This window comes from Apus apus, chromosome 3 (assembly GCF_020740795.1).
Source record: "Apus apus isolate bApuApu2 chromosome 3, bApuApu2.pri.cur, whole genome shotgun sequence".
Taxonomy (NCBI): domain Eukaryota; kingdom Metazoa; phylum Chordata; class Aves; order Apodiformes; family Apodidae; genus Apus; species Apus apus.
In genome coordinates this window covers 4,316,397-4,331,986 of record NC_067284.1, presented here as the reverse complement: position 1 = coordinate 4,331,986, position 15,590 = coordinate 4,316,397, and the positions used below count along the sequence as shown (strand labels likewise).

Sequence of the window (15,590 nt, the reverse complement as noted above, 5' to 3'; positions counted from 1 at the left end):
CCACAGTAACTTTTTGCACCACCAACATTGAGTGGTAATGGGTTCTACAAATCTAACTCTTGCAGCACGAACCATCACCTTTTGTTTGCTCTTGACTCAACTCTCACTGCCTCCATCTGATAAGCCCTCATTCCTGTAATAGATAAAATACACTAACCAACCTCTATCCACTCTCTTCATGCTACTGCATGCCACAAATTATTCTGTAAACCACTCACTATACACTTGCTAAATTGCCCATTTTCCAAGCTGATTGATCTGGGCACACTCAACCGTTTCAGACCTTTGTTCCATACCCTTGTTTGTTCCCACTGCCCTCCTCTGAACTGTACTTCAGAGTCCCTTTCGAGCTGAGGGGACTGGAACTGCATTTGGTATTTGATGCTACTATAAAGATCCCTGGATTGCTAACATAATGGCATTTTCTCTTTAGTTGTCTATCTTCTTCTTAATAATTCTGGATATTTGATGTGCTTGTTTGGCCACTACCAAGAACCAGGCAGACATTTTCATGGAACCATCTATTACAAACTAAGAATTGTTCCCAGGTGGTCATGGTCAGTTCAGAATCCATTCCATCCATCCTTCTACAATGAGGTTAGGATTATTTGTCCCTTGTGCATCACTTAATTTATCTGCAGAGATTTTTACCTGTTAATTTACTGCCCACTCCCTATCATTAAGGTCTTCCTGCAGCTCCTCATTCTTCACCCTTTACCTGGAATAACTTTGTATCATCAACAAACTGCTAACTCAATGCTCACTCCTTTTTCTAACATATATTAACATATTGAACTGTACAAGTCCTAGCATAGTCCCTGATGGAATTCTACTGGTGATTTCCACTTTGCCAACTGATCAATCTCTCCTGTCCCTGCCTTTAAATCAATTATTTATCGACACAGGGAGTTTCCCCTCTTGTGCCATCACTATTGTTTCTCTAACTGCATTTGGAAAGACTTTGTCCTAAGCTTTTTAGAAATACAGAAGGATTATGTGAACCTAATTCCTCATATCCATAGTTTAAGGCAAGACTTCTCACTAAAAAAAAAAGGCACATTGATTCTTTTCAACTGAGTCACACTTAAAGAAGCATCCACTAAATATCTTCTGTTTTTATCAACGATTTTGAACAGACTTGGAAGACTTCTAGGTCCAAGAGTCTTGCTTCTACAATAAGCCAATAGGTATTGGGAAAATGGACAGCTAACCCAAGTAAAAGTCTTAGTGAACACAAGTAATTTTGTGATTCTCATACAAGATAATAGTATTTTTCACTGTCTCTAACTTGCTGGCTTATGTTAAGAGATGCAAAACACGATTTTAAGAGAATCAGTCAATATAAATACAAAACCTTTTTTTTCCTTGCTATGGACAGCCTCAAGATCTGCTCATATTTCAGTGGAAACCTGTTAAGAGTTGTAAAATGAGCCACTGAGAACCTGAACTAAGTTAAATGTGAATACAATGTGAACTTAAAAGTGCTCTTCTGAAACACTATACAAATCTGCATATGACCATTGTGACTCCTTTGATTAAAACAAGCCACTCTAGCCATACTTTTAGAGGTGAAGAGCCAGAAATAATTTCCAGTTTCTGCCAAAGACCCAGACTTACTCAGCAGGAACTGTCTCACTGACCTCGTAAAGCCACGGTGCCATCATCAGACAGCTTATTTGGATCAAGAAAAACTTTGGCCTCAGCATCCAAGGAGTCTTGTACATACAGAACTCGCTGGTTCTGCAGTCCTGTATTGTAGAAGTGAAAATACCTAAAAGAACACAAGAGAGAAAAGTAATTAGGAAGAACTCAGATTTTCAGTTAGGCAAGCAAGAAAAAAACTGTGTGAGATTGTCATGAAGTAAATAAAAGACAGATAAATACATAAGGGAAACACAAGTTTCCAGCAGAGTAGGAATCATCCCCTGTGGCCATCAGGGATGCATAAGGTGCCTTTCTCTCCCCCTTGGTACAGAGGAATCCCAGACACCAATTTCTAGATCTCTAAAAATGAGAGGAATCTCATCCCAATGTGATATAGGCTGCATAAAAGAGACTGCTGGATGCATCAAAAAAAATCTTTTAAAAATAAAAGCTGCATTTGCTACGGTACATTTCAAAAAAGCTAAGCATGCTATAAACTCTATATAACTTGCTTACACTCAACAGCTTTGGCAGCCTTAGTGTTTCTCTGTTACAAGCACTGGCACAGGCTCCCATGCCCTGTGTTCTAAGCTTTGTCATTCATTTAGCTGCTTTCAGCTTGTATCAGGTGGCAGACAGATGTTCAAATGAAACAGAACTGAAACAGTTTCATCTGTACTTCTCAAAGACCCTGAAACTGTGTGTGCCTTGAAAAAGTTGTAGGAACAGAGAATTACAAAATTCTCTTTAGTGAGGGTTACACTTCACAAGATACTACAGAGCTCCAAGAATAACTGCATTCTATGCAAGTCATAGTACTGCCCTGGGGCTGGACTAGATGACCTTTAAAGGTCCCCTCCAACCCAAACCATTCTATGATTCTACACTTTTCTTCCTTCATAGGACTTCTGAATTTTACTACACAAACCCACACCTTACTATACAAAATAGCAGCTTCATCAGGGGAAAAAGGGGAATTAATGGCTAATGATCAAACCTAAACATAAGTTCACATATTCCCTTAAACCATCCTGTGCTTGTATCCAATCTGGTAAAGCCAGAAGGATGGTTAACAATGTGAACCAGTAATATGTTCAAATATTAACAATAAAGTTTAGTGAGTGACAAAACGAAAAGATTCAAAGGAACAGAAGAATAAGTTAATGCAATTTTCCATTTGACTATGCATTTCCTAGCCAATTTCACCAACACCAGGCAACAAGCTGAGAAGCAAAGGTCAAGCAATGTGACAGACACAGCACCTCCCTCAGCACTCTCCCTTTCTGCAGATTCTACAGAACAGCTCTTCTAAGACTGTCCTTCAGCAGCTATTCTTCTGCAGAAACCTAAGTGTTATGGGAAGTTTAGATAGTTCTTCAATCAGAATTGTTCCTCTCCCCACCCCTTACTAAGTGTTAATGAACTTGGTAAAGCCCTCTTGATCTCCTCAAATACCATAATGTCTGTTTCTCTTGTATGATTTTTAAACCCCTGTGATTTAAGCTCATCCCGTGCCAGGAAAAAGAGTAAGACTCAGAAAAGGAAAAAGATGTCTATTAAAATCAAAGTAAAGTGTCCTAAGTGAAAGTACGTTGGGCTCCTGGCATAAACGGTCTTCCTGGAGGACAGTCAGCTGCATCCAGTTAAGACCTTTAATCTCTAGTGGAAACTATATTCATCACTGCCATGAGTACTCCTGCAACATCAAGGCCTATTGGCACTGAAGACATGCACACCCAGGCATGTTTGCACTGCACAGGTCAGACAATCCAGAGGCCTGCTCCAGAACCTCGTTCAGCAGAGCTGCATCTGCATGAACATCACTTACAAAACTAACAAGCTTTGCCTGACTTGCTCAACAAGGCTCACTTCCCCAGATGCAACACTGTTCTAAACAGGTCCATTGCTTCTGGGCTTAAAACTCACACCTCTGTACACTGATGTGCTGTGCCACATCTATAATAACCTACATCAACATCAGCTTGGGTTCACCCCCCCCAAAAACCCACATAGTCAAGACCTTCCCTTCCTTAGCTGCGAGCATCCACACTCTCCTCACAGCACAAGACAGATAACTAAAGAGTAGCACATCTCCCTCACTATTTGCAGAAACCCCAAGGCAATGAGACATCTTCTGCTCTTCCATGCACACGATAGTGAAAACATACCTGGCATATTTTTGTTTCCCATGATTAAGAATGGCTGGTTGTTTGCACTACCTCTTTTTCAACTGCTACACCAATTTTTAGATGTTAACTGAGTTAACTAGCAGTTTCACCCCTTTACTCTCTTTCTCTAGGAGACTGCTAATGTTTTTGAAAGAGGTCACGTAAAACTGAATAGCAGCTACAGCCTCCAGACCTCAGATAAGCCACAGGAGCAGCATTTATTTACCTAACCACAGAATTAAAACAGGGACACATGGAGGGTAGGTATTGGAATAAAACAGGGAATCTTTCTTTCTTAGAAGACAGATCTTCTTGCACCAGTTGCCTGAAGTCCTCCAAATGATTTTTCCTCTATCCCCTGTGCATACAGGAGCCATTTTTCACAAGGGAATTCCCACTGCTTCTCACTGGCTATGACTAAACAAAAATCTTACCAGCTGCTCAAAGTACGACAAACATAAGAGCAGTATTTTAGCAAATATTTAGGGCAACATGCATGTGACAGACTTGTGCTGTTTTCAGGATGAGGTGTCTTTAACTATCCCAACAGTGACCAACCCTGAAACGAACTCCCTAAAGCTTTACTTTTAGAACAGTTATGTCACAAAGCTGACCAAGTTTTGATAAAAATCACAATTCTTCCTATAAAACAAAAAGAACAAAGACTTAAAAGATTATGTTACTGGGAACTGGAAATAGTCAAATACCTTGTGCTCTACATCAATGCTGCCATATATATTAAGACTGGCTTAATTTTCTTACTTCCCAACTATGAAGGAACAAGTACAATTTATAATTTGTTTCCTAATCAGTGGTTGCTTCTGACTTGCTTCACATTCATCACCACCTACAAAGACATTCCCCACATACCTTTTTCCTTTCTTGAAGTGGCAGCTGTACTTGGGGTAATCGTAGAGTTCAGTCATTCGTTCTTTGAACAGTCCCCTGACAGGACACTGCTCGAGAAAGGGCACTGTCAGCTTGTTCTGAGCCTCCACAAATGCCTGAAAGAAAACAATCCCCCCAGAAAAGACATGAACTCAAGTAGAAATGCGTATTTCCTACAGGAACAGTATCTTCTTCTGAGGCAATGCATCACAGACATCCTTCCCCCACCTAGGTTGTGTAGGATCACACCTGAAGTCTTACATATTTATTTGCATTAGGCCACAATATTGAAGTAAGACTGATCTTCTATCTCAAGTAACATCTCTTCAGGGCAGGCACAGGGTAGCCAGTGGTTCAGCCAAAGACCAGCCAGATTCCAGCCATTCCCCTTGAAAAAAACAAAACAACCCCAACTTCAGGCTTTTAAAAACTCTCCTTATATTTGCCTAAACGGCATAGAAAAGCTAACTTGCAGTATACACCTAGGAAATACCATCTTCTCTCACTTCATCACAAACATCCACTAGGAAATGAATACAGAAGAGAGTCCCTTTTGCCCACAAACAGCACTATCATTTCAGGAGCTGTGAAGGGCTGGAAGATCACAGAATCATCACAGTTGGAAAAGACCTCTAAGATCACCAAGCCGAACCATCAACCCAGAAAAAGCCCACCATGCTCATTAAAGCATGTCCTGAAGTGCCACATCTACATGTTTCTTGAATACCTACAGGGATGGTGACTTTACCAGCTCCCTGGGCAGCCCGTTCCAGTGCCTGACCACTCTTTCAGTACAGAAATTCTTCCTAATATCTAGTCTAAACCTCCCCTGGCATAACTTCAGGCCATTTCCTCTGGTTTTATCATTATTTACTTGGGAGAAGAGGCCAACACCCACCTCCCTACATCCTCCTTTCAGGTGATTGTACAGATCAAGATGATACAAAATGCCATGTGCACCATCTGTTCATCCTAACAACATAAGACACAGGATTACATATCTTGGAAAGGCCAAAGTACTGTCCAAAAATCAATTCTTAAGTTACAAAAGGCAAGAATACCTAATCTCTGATAACTCTGAGGAGTCTGGTTGCTTTAAAGCACTCCACCTCCTGGTCAAAATACTTCAGGATTGTGGCCAAAATCCTTACCACTCCAGCTGTTAGATGCTGCCACTCCCATGGCATGCATGGAAAGAACTGATGCTCTCTTTGTGTTACACCATCCCTATTTCTAGCACAGTACACTAGCATAAAATTAATACCTAAGCAACTTAAGGTAAACCACAGCTGCTAAGAAGCAGACATGCAGGCTCTTCTGCTTCTAACATAGAATCATCGAATCATCAAGGTTGGAAAAGACCTTCATGAAGTCCAACCACCCACCCTACAGCCCCCAAGCACTAAACCACACCACGTCCACCCCTTTTTTTTTAACACCTCCAGGGACAGTGCCTCCACCACCTCACTGGGCAGCCTGTTCCAATGCCTCACCACTCTTTCAGTGAAGAAACTGTTTCTAATATCCAACCTGAACCTCCCCTGGCCCAACTTGACCCCATTTCCTCTTGTCAGGAGGACAGGAGGCAGTGTGTGTAGCTTTAATTCACAGTCAGATGTCACAATGATGGCTGCAGTACCCCTCCTGGACCCCACTCTGAGACCCTGCCCACTCATCTCTTGCTTACCTAGGTCTCTTTCCCAGTTGCTTTGAAAGAAGCTGTTGTTTCTACCTGCCCTTAATCTGTCACACAGCAAGCAAATCCATGTATGACATCAGAGTTACACCTCACTGCAGGGCTACAATTCGTATTCCCCAACTTGTGTTTCACAGCTCTTCAGAAGAGCCAGCTGCTGTATAGAGTACTTGGCACACATTTCCCAGTTGCTATTAGCTTTCTTGTTTACTAATTCCTCAGGTGAAAAAGAGGAAAGAAAAGAACATGAAACTCAGCAGCATTTAACAGACATTTCACATGGTGAGAAACTAGCACACAGTGCAAGCAGGACACTCCCCCTCCCATTTGCCTCGCTGACATAGTAACGTATGGCCAAGAGCTGCATTACATGCCAAGCTGTGTTTTCAGAGACTTGTCAGGCCAAAGGGTGAAGGAGAAAGTGCATTAATTATGGTCAGTCACTCCATGAGAGGTATTTGCTCATGTCTAGCAAAGCACACAGAAACTGATAAGCTTTCAACATCTGAGTGCAGAATTCGTAATTCCCTAAGAGCACTTGGCTAAGTGCTGAAACATATTACTTTAAGAACTGGGCTGGTTACACACAAGTCAACACTCAAGGATGACACAAGAAAGCAAGCACTGCATCACTGAAAATGAACAGATACAGCAGGCTAACAATGATGACAGCTGGATCTTCACTCAAAATTAGACTCCACGTATCGGTGAGGATCAAATCAGGTAATAATCCCCTGAGAAAAAGGAAAGATGGGAATGTATTGCCAAGGAAGGGCCCTTTTTTTTTTAGTTCTGTTCTCCCTTTGAGGATCACTCTGGCACAGACAGCTTTACCACACAGCACAGGATCACTCTGGCACAGCTTTAACACCCAGCACAGCAGCACAGCACATCCCAGTGGTGAGTCAACACGGCAGGCAGCCACCACACTGCTCTGCTAGAACTGTTCCTCCATCATCAGATCATGAAAGAACATAATAAAAACTACCCAAGAACTATGTGTATCCCAATTTGTTTTCTCTAAATGGAAACAAACAAATTTCAAAGACCACATACCAACATTTCAAAGACCACAAAAACTTACACAATGCATGCTACTTAAAGTGTTGTGCCATTTTCAGAAAAAAAAAAAAGGCTTATAAAAATATGTATAAGACCATCCATTGTACTGGACAGGCAAAAGCACTTTCCAGCTGCTTTTTGTGGACATTTTTTTCTCAATAATGTGACCAAAATGGTAACACTGCTGCAAGGTACAGTGGAACTGAGTGTTACTCACTTTTAACTGCACAGTCACATCCTACCACATCATCTGCTTTCACTACTGGTACTCAAATAAGAAACAAACTTTTCTTTACAAGCATTCATTGCACATGAGAGTGCTGACATACTAATTATTGCACTCACAACTGAATCACTAGCAATTCTGCTTTTACAGGAACTTAGTATATTTTTCCCTTTTCTGCTTAGGAAGCACCAAATATTCCCAGATTATTTGTAAAAAGGAATGCCACTGCTGTCTCAAAAGGGAGGCAGGAATTACAGGTTTCCACTGAGGAGAATCCAGCCCAGTTTGGAAACTCTCTGCTCTTACACATTTGAGCATGAGGTCACACTCATGTTCAAAAAGTAATACATAATTGAAATATTGCTCAGGGCAAAGTACAGGAACAGATGTTGTCAGCAGAAACTCTCACAGCAAACAATTCCATCTGCCATGCTGAGCTAAACATATGCCACCCAGGCTACAGGGCTAGCAGTAACTCTCTACACCTTACAACCCTATAAAGATTCTCATTTGATTGTAGAAATCTCCATGTGACAATCTATCACAAGCCTTAAACCAGGACAGAATTTGATAGCAGAAGTAAAAGGATAGAGTAAAGACCCAAGCAAGACATAGGCTTATGGATATCTCAGAAAATAGGGTGATTTGAAAGGCAATAGAATTTCTAAAGTGTTGTACTAACAGTAGGGATGTTCTACTCAACGCTGATTTTTTTGGCCATTACTTGAACAAACTAACTGTTATTTTAAAAAAAACAACAATGTGTAACTAAATTTCATCTAAGAACCACATGCCAGACAATTTTTAGCCACACTTTGTTACAATCCATCAGCTTTTGATACACCACTAAGCAGTTCTCTCAAGATAATGATTCCCACTCCCAGAATACTTTTCAAGGAGAAGTCTTAGGACAGAAACTGTTTTAACATTACCAGTCACTGCTATTAACCTGTAAAGTATTGACAATTTAATGGTTACCCCAAAATCTTCCTATTTCACTTCTCAGTAAAAGTTTAGTTCAGTGCAACTAGAGCAAGAGGGCACACACCTTTAAGTATTCCAAAATGAAACGAAGCAGATTTTTGGTGCCTTGCCTCTACCATTTATGTTAGCATTTTGCAAATAAAAAGTCAAAGTGCAATTGGAAATGTATCAAAACATGTGAATGAAACACTGGTCAATTATAACAACAAGTCCGTTTAACTGTAGTTCTGAGTTTCTTGTCTTAATCCAAACATAGACCTGTTCATAATACCACAAAATTCGACTGTGAATGCTGCATGATCCTGGCTCTTTCATCCCTTGTCCATCCCTCATGCCTGAAACAAGCTACCATGACTGCTCACACTGTAAGTTAAGGTTTTGTATATGATGGACACACCTACAGTAGCAAAAGACTTTGCTTTCTAAAGACTAATTAAGAGATTATTTACCACAAAATGCAAAAAAAACCCAAGAAGTTAAAAAGTCCAACCAAGCCAAACCCAAGATAAGAGTAAAAGCATGGCTTTGCAGCTGTGGGCAAAGTCATCACCAGAAGTGTTCCACCAGTGTAGAACAACATTTCAGCTATTCTGTGGACACTTCTTCAGTCTGTCTTAAAGGTCTCAGATGGCCAAAGAGCAGCAGAGCATGAACACAGCTTCTGGACTTCCTCTCTCCAAACTGAGGTAGGAACTTCCTCATCTGATCAGTGGCTCAGTTTTTATTTATGTACGTGGAGAAGGGAGTTTTCTTTGCTTGTATCTGTGCATGACTACTCCAACCAAGCACACACAAGCAAAAAGAGATACAGCAAAGCACTTAAATCCTGAACGTGGAAGTGCGTACTCCCTGAACAGCAGATTTTCCACAGGACACCAAGGATGTGGCTTGTTGATGGGTTTAATCAACCCTAGGACTGTGCATTTAACAGGAAAAAGTCCTGCTTAGCCACCTGCAGATTTCAATAATCATTTTATAGCAGATACATACACTACATGTAGAATAAGACCATCTTGGCGACCTGGCTGTGAAGTTTCTAGACCTGTATTTGAGACTTTCACCTAATTAAAAGTAGGCTGTGGGCTGCCTAGAAAAGGAAAGATCACATTCTTGAGCCATCTTAAATCCAACTATCACGTGGCCTTGGGGTGACCTATATTAAGAACGTGTGTCAACAGAAAACTAAGCCACCAGAGGCTTCCCCTCCAGAACATCACCTTGTTATGGCTGTACCCATGCAAGGGAGAGACAAAGACATCCAAGTCAGTGCAAGAAAGAGAAGAGAGGGCAGAGAGAAACCACAGAACTGCCTAACTTAATGGAAACCTGCAAACTACAGTACCATCTGCACTCTACTCTCACTGCAAAAATACCTAATTAAAACAATTACAAAAAAACCCACACCACCCTTCTATGCTCACTAGTTTCCAAGCTGCGAACTATAGCAGCCCCACAAGATTGTTTGGATGAGGCACAGGAAAAAGGAGTAGGATTCTTTATACTCATAGGTGTTGTGGATAATTTCTTTCAGTCCCAGTCCTGTTAACCCTACAGTGGGCATCAGGTGAAACTACCATGAACATTCCAGAGTTAAAACCAATCTCACCTGCCCGTGCTTCTTTCTCCACACTTCAAGAAATAGTAAACTTGATGTTTCACTGACTCGCATCAACACAGACACAAAGTGAGGCCTACCCACTTATCTTCTGTGGCCACACCAATGGTTGACATGATTATTTCTCCTAAGTGTAGAAGAGTTCCAACACATTAGTGTTAGACACATCAGACAGCACACACCAAGTCATTTTGACTGTTTGTGTGAGAAAAGATGCCCAACTTAATAAACGAATGATGTCCATTCTTCACTCGAGATAAAACAGAATTTTTTTTGTTGCACATACTCAAATAAAAAAACCATTTTGTAAACACAGAACAGAATAGGGGCTCTCTCACTACAGATGAGCACGGATGACCAAGAAATTCTTCTTCTAGTTCTGCACTTTATATGTAGGAAATTAAAGGTAGTCTACTGTAGAAATTGTACATAGGGCATTTTTACTTTTCCCCAAAACAAACAGAGGTTTTGGATATTAAGGATTGCCTAAAGAGAGTGAAAGAAAATAGGAAGCACACAGGTCCCAAGGTCAGTGAATTGAAGGGTTGAAAGATCTACAAAGCATGTTGCAAAGTCTCTCTGAAGCCTGCAGTTATTCAACTGCTTCTATACCAGGGTCTCGTTATTCTTTGATCTGGTAGGTGCAGAACAGCTATTCTGCAGAGTCCAGCAAACTATCTCAAGAACTCTGAGATAAAGCTGTTAAGAAAAGCTAGTAAGAAAGTGTGGTCACTGGAAGCCTCTGCTGTAGAGCACAAAGTAGTGAGTGATGAAGCAGATTAAAGGAGTTGAGCACTTCAAGATTATTTTCTTCTGACTTCTTCTATAAAATAGGTAGAACAGCAAAATACTCATATTCTCTTTGTTCAGTAACTCTTGGCACTTTGGAAAAAGGTGATGTACTCACACACACATAGAAGGACTCTCTCCACTTTGCATGATACTACCACTATACCGCAAAATCCTGCCAAGGCCTGTGTTTTTAGAGTGCAGGCAAGTAAACTAACAGTATTTTTATTCCACCAATGTGATATCTTGTGCCTGGGCTGCTGCATTTTTATGAGGATGTTATAGTCCCCAACTCCTGACTTTGCCTTCCATACAAACTACAACCTCTGGAGAATGAGATTCACACTCCTCCAACTGTTCTCACTCAACCTGCTCACAATATGTGGCCAGAGTATTGAACACAGGGACACAAAGTCAGGTCTTGGCATTTTCTGAATCCCAACTCTTCCTGAAAAACACTTCAGCAGGTATTTGTAAGGCCTTTCCTCTAAATATAACCATATCTCCCCACACACACATCCCTCTGAATTTGGCACAAAAACTATCCTGTGTACAGTCTCTTAAGGATCCCAAAATAGAAAAAAAGCAACAAACAAGACACTCCCCACTTCTCAAATATCTAATTTTCAATGTTAACATCCACTGCAGAATTTTTCACTAAAACTTGATCCAAAATGAACCTTTTAAATCCACATAAGCCTTTATACATGCTCACTAATGGAAAGCCAGCCTGCAGGAAATTTTTAAATCCTTCTCTCCATCATCTTTGTGACACAATCATGCACACTAGATAGACAACAGATCTGGAACTACACTTGCCACAAAATTATGAGCCATTACAGAGGAAATCCCCGCCACAATGCCACATACCACTTTCTGGCCATCCCCCCTGCAACTTCCGACACCACAAATATCAGACAGACTGGCTCACAGTGATCTTTACTATTTCTAAGGACCCCTTCCAGCAGCACAGTCTAGCTATATCAGTCTACAGGCTGAAAACACTGCAACATCTGCAACCTCTAATAAAAGCCACTAACAAAGGCTAACTTCAGGAGGAAAATGTTTTGGGTTTGTTTTGTTTATTTTTTTTTAAACAGGGGTAAAAAAAGAAAACATTCACACACTTTGTCACTGTACAAAGAAGGAAAGCCAAAAGTTTTCTTTCTACACACTCCTATTTAATTATTTTCTATTTAGATGTACTTAGGACAGCAGATCAAGTGCTCTAAAATCAGTGTTCCTCTTCAGTGTAACACCACCACGTTGAGCACTCATGGTCTGAGAAAATTGGGTGCAAGATAAACCAGGCCTTCATTTTCCAAGTTCTGTGATCTAGGTTATACCAAGTGTTCCAGTCTTTCCCTCATTAACACAAAGGTACAATGTAATCTTGGCACCATAAGATGTGATGTGAACCACCCCTCACTGTGTAAGTTTTCAAAAAGTACTGGCAGGCCCTTCAAAACCAGAGTACCCATGCACACTCTATAAAAAAGAATCATATCAAAACAGCCATTTCCATAAAAAGAACAGTTACCTTTGTCTGCTCACTATCAGGATCTTCAAGCCAGCAGTACGGGTCACTTATTTTACACCCATGGTAATCCAATACCTGAATTTATAAGAGACAGAACTTTAAAATAAAGACATGCACACAAGCAAACTCTGTTCATAAAGAAATGATGGTCATCAAGATTAAGCGTATTTGGAATTTCACAAAAGCATATAGTGCTAAGAAGCAAAGGAAGGAAAAAGCAGCACCTTCCCCCCAAGTGAGTTGCTAATATTACCATTCTTTGCTAACTGCATCAAGGCAGCAGAGTTCATAGAATCAAAGAATGGTGAAGGTTGGGAGGGACCTTAAAGGTTCCAACCTCCCTGTGATGAGCAGGGACACCTCCCACCAGACCAGGTTGCTCCAAGCCCCATCCAACCTGCCCTTCAACACTGCCAGGGATGGGGCAGCCACAGCTTCCCTGGGCAACCTGGGCCAGGCTCTCACCATCTTCACAGGAAAGAATTCCCTCCTCATGTCTCACCTCCATCTCCCCTCCTCCAGTTTTCATCCATTCCCCCTTGTCCTCTCCCTCCCTGCCCTTGTCCCAAGCCCCTCCCCAGCTTTCCTGGAGCCCCTTCAGGCACTGGAAGGTGCTCTAAGGTCTCCCTGGAGCCTTCTCTTCTCCAGGCTGAACACCCCAACTCTCCCAGCCTGTCTCCAGAGCAGAGCTGCTCCAGCCCTCTGATCATTGTTGTCCTCAAGAAAAAAAAACACAAACCCCCAGAGAAACACAGAACATGAACATAAATTCCTTCCAGAAAGACACATCTGTATTTTTTTTATTTTTTACAAAAAAGCTACGACAAACCAAACTGCCCCAAAAACCAACCTCCAACACCCTCCCAATCCAGGTGTTCAAGCCAAATCCCAAAATGCAACTACTGGATGCACCCAAAATGTAGTTTCTGGCTGGGCAACTGCCTCTGGTTTAGCCCCCCCCATACTAGTGCTGCTCACAACCGTGAGCAACACACACGTCTTAAGTCAGGAAAAAAGCCACAACCGAGACAAAAGACTAACCCACGTGGTCGAATTTATTTGCTTGCTTGCTTCCTTCCTCCAGCGTGCAAACCAGGAGCAGATACCTGCTGTTGGGGGCTGCACAGTTCAGCCTTTCACTCAAGCGTGAAAGTAAATTCTTACAAGTTTTTTCTCAGTGTTGGCTCACGTCGGCTGATGTTTTTTGGGTTCCAAGGGATGTGTAGCCGTGTATTAAATCCTGGGCTGGCCTAAGGCAGAGTCCTCCAGGGAAGGAGAACTGAACCCGAACTCGCACGGAGCGAGGGCTGGGACGCGAGGAGACGGGCTCTTTTTAGAGACCATCCCCTACCACCAGACCCCTTGTTTTCACGCGGCTGCAGCCCAGGAAGAGGCCCGGGCTCTCCCGGGAACACGCAGCGATACTCCAGCTGCGGGACGGGCACTCCCGACCCGCCACGGCCGTCAGAGCCCGCGGCCGCCCCCGGGCCCCGCACAACCGGGACGTGCCCACGGCCGCCGACCCCAAAACCCCCCAAGACCCTTTTCCAGGGAGAAGGCTGGATTCCTGACGCCCGCAGCCGAACAAAGCCCGGCCGGCCGGGAAAGCACCAGCCCGCCCGCCCGCCCGCCCTCCCGCCCCCGCTGGCGAGGGAGGCCGGGCCCGGCGGCCGCCACACGCCCGCAGCCGTACTCACGGCGGTCTCGTCGCGGAACACCTCGGGGTACTGGAAGGCCTGCATGGCGGGCGGCGGCGAGAGGCGGGCGGAGGAGGAGGAGGAGGAGGAAGCGAGGCCCTGAGGCAAGCGCGGGGCCGTGGCTGGCGCCGCGGCGGCAGCCGGCAGCAGGCGTGCGGCGCGGCCCAGGCGGAGCGGCCCCGCCATCCGGCCCGCCCCTCGCTGCCGCCCGGCCCAGAGCGGCCCGGGGAGACGGCCGAGTGCGGCAGCGCCCCCTGCAGGCACCCGCCGCACGGGCACGCACGCACACACACACCGGCTGTACGGGCACACACCCGCGGCACGGGCACGCACACACACACACCCGCTGTACGGGCACACACACTCACACCCGCCGCACGGGCACGCACACACACACCGGCTGTACGGGCACACACCCGCGGCACGGGCACGCACACACACACACCCGCTGTACGGGCACACACACTCACACCCGCCGCACGGGCACGCACACACACACACCCGCTGTACGGGCACATTCCGGCTGCATGGGCACACTCACCCGCCGCACGGGCGCACACACACCCACCGGCCGCACGGGCACGCACCGGCCGCACGGGCACACACACGCACCCGCCGCAGGGGCACATGCACACCCCGCACATGGGCACACACACACCCGCTGCACGAGCACACCCACCCGCCGCACGGGCACACACACCCGGCACATGGGCACACTCACCCGCCGCACGGGCGCACACACACCCACCGGCCGCACGGGCACGCACCGGCTGCGCGGGCACACACACACGCACCCGCCGCAGGGGCACACGCACACCCCGCACATGGGCACACACACACCCGCTGCACGAGCACACCCACCCGCCGCACGGGCACACACACCCGGCACATGGGCACACTCACCTGCCGCACGGGCACACACTCACCCTCTGCACGGGCACACACACACCCGCTGCACGAGCACACGCACCTGCTGCACGGGCACACAAACTGGCCTCACGGGCACACACACTCACCCACTGCACGGGCACACACACTCACCCGCCGTGCGGGCACACACTGGCTGCACGGGAACACACACAGCCGCTGCACGGGCACACACACCCACCACACAGGCACACACACAGCCGCTGCACGGGCACCCACCCGCCGCGCGGGCACACACCGGCTGCACGGGCACACACTCACACCCGGCGCACGGGCGCACACCAGCTGCACAGGCTCACACACACCCGGCGCACGGGCACACCCACCCACCACCCGGGCACACACACACCCACC

General features: G+C 44.9%; 1 protein-coding gene across 1 annotated transcript in view; it reads right to left on the bottom strand.

Annotated features, from left to right (window-relative positions):
• Positions 1–14,512, bottom strand: part of PREP (prolyl endopeptidase) — an 85,921-nt gene extending 71,409 nt beyond the window's left edge. Inside the window, exons 1-4 of the mRNA XM_051613111.1 lie at positions 14,310–14,512; positions 12,613–12,687; positions 4,683–4,816; positions 1,641–1,771 (exon numbers count right to left, since the gene is read on the bottom strand). Coding sequence (XP_051469071.1) covers positions 1,641–1,771; positions 4,683–4,816; positions 12,613–12,687; positions 14,310–14,495 — 526 coding nt within the window. The 5' untranslated portion in view covers positions 14,496–14,512. The remainder of the gene's footprint in view (positions 1–1,640; positions 1,772–4,682; positions 4,817–12,612; positions 12,688–14,309) is intronic.
• Positions 14,513–15,590: the final 1,078 nt, after the last annotated feature.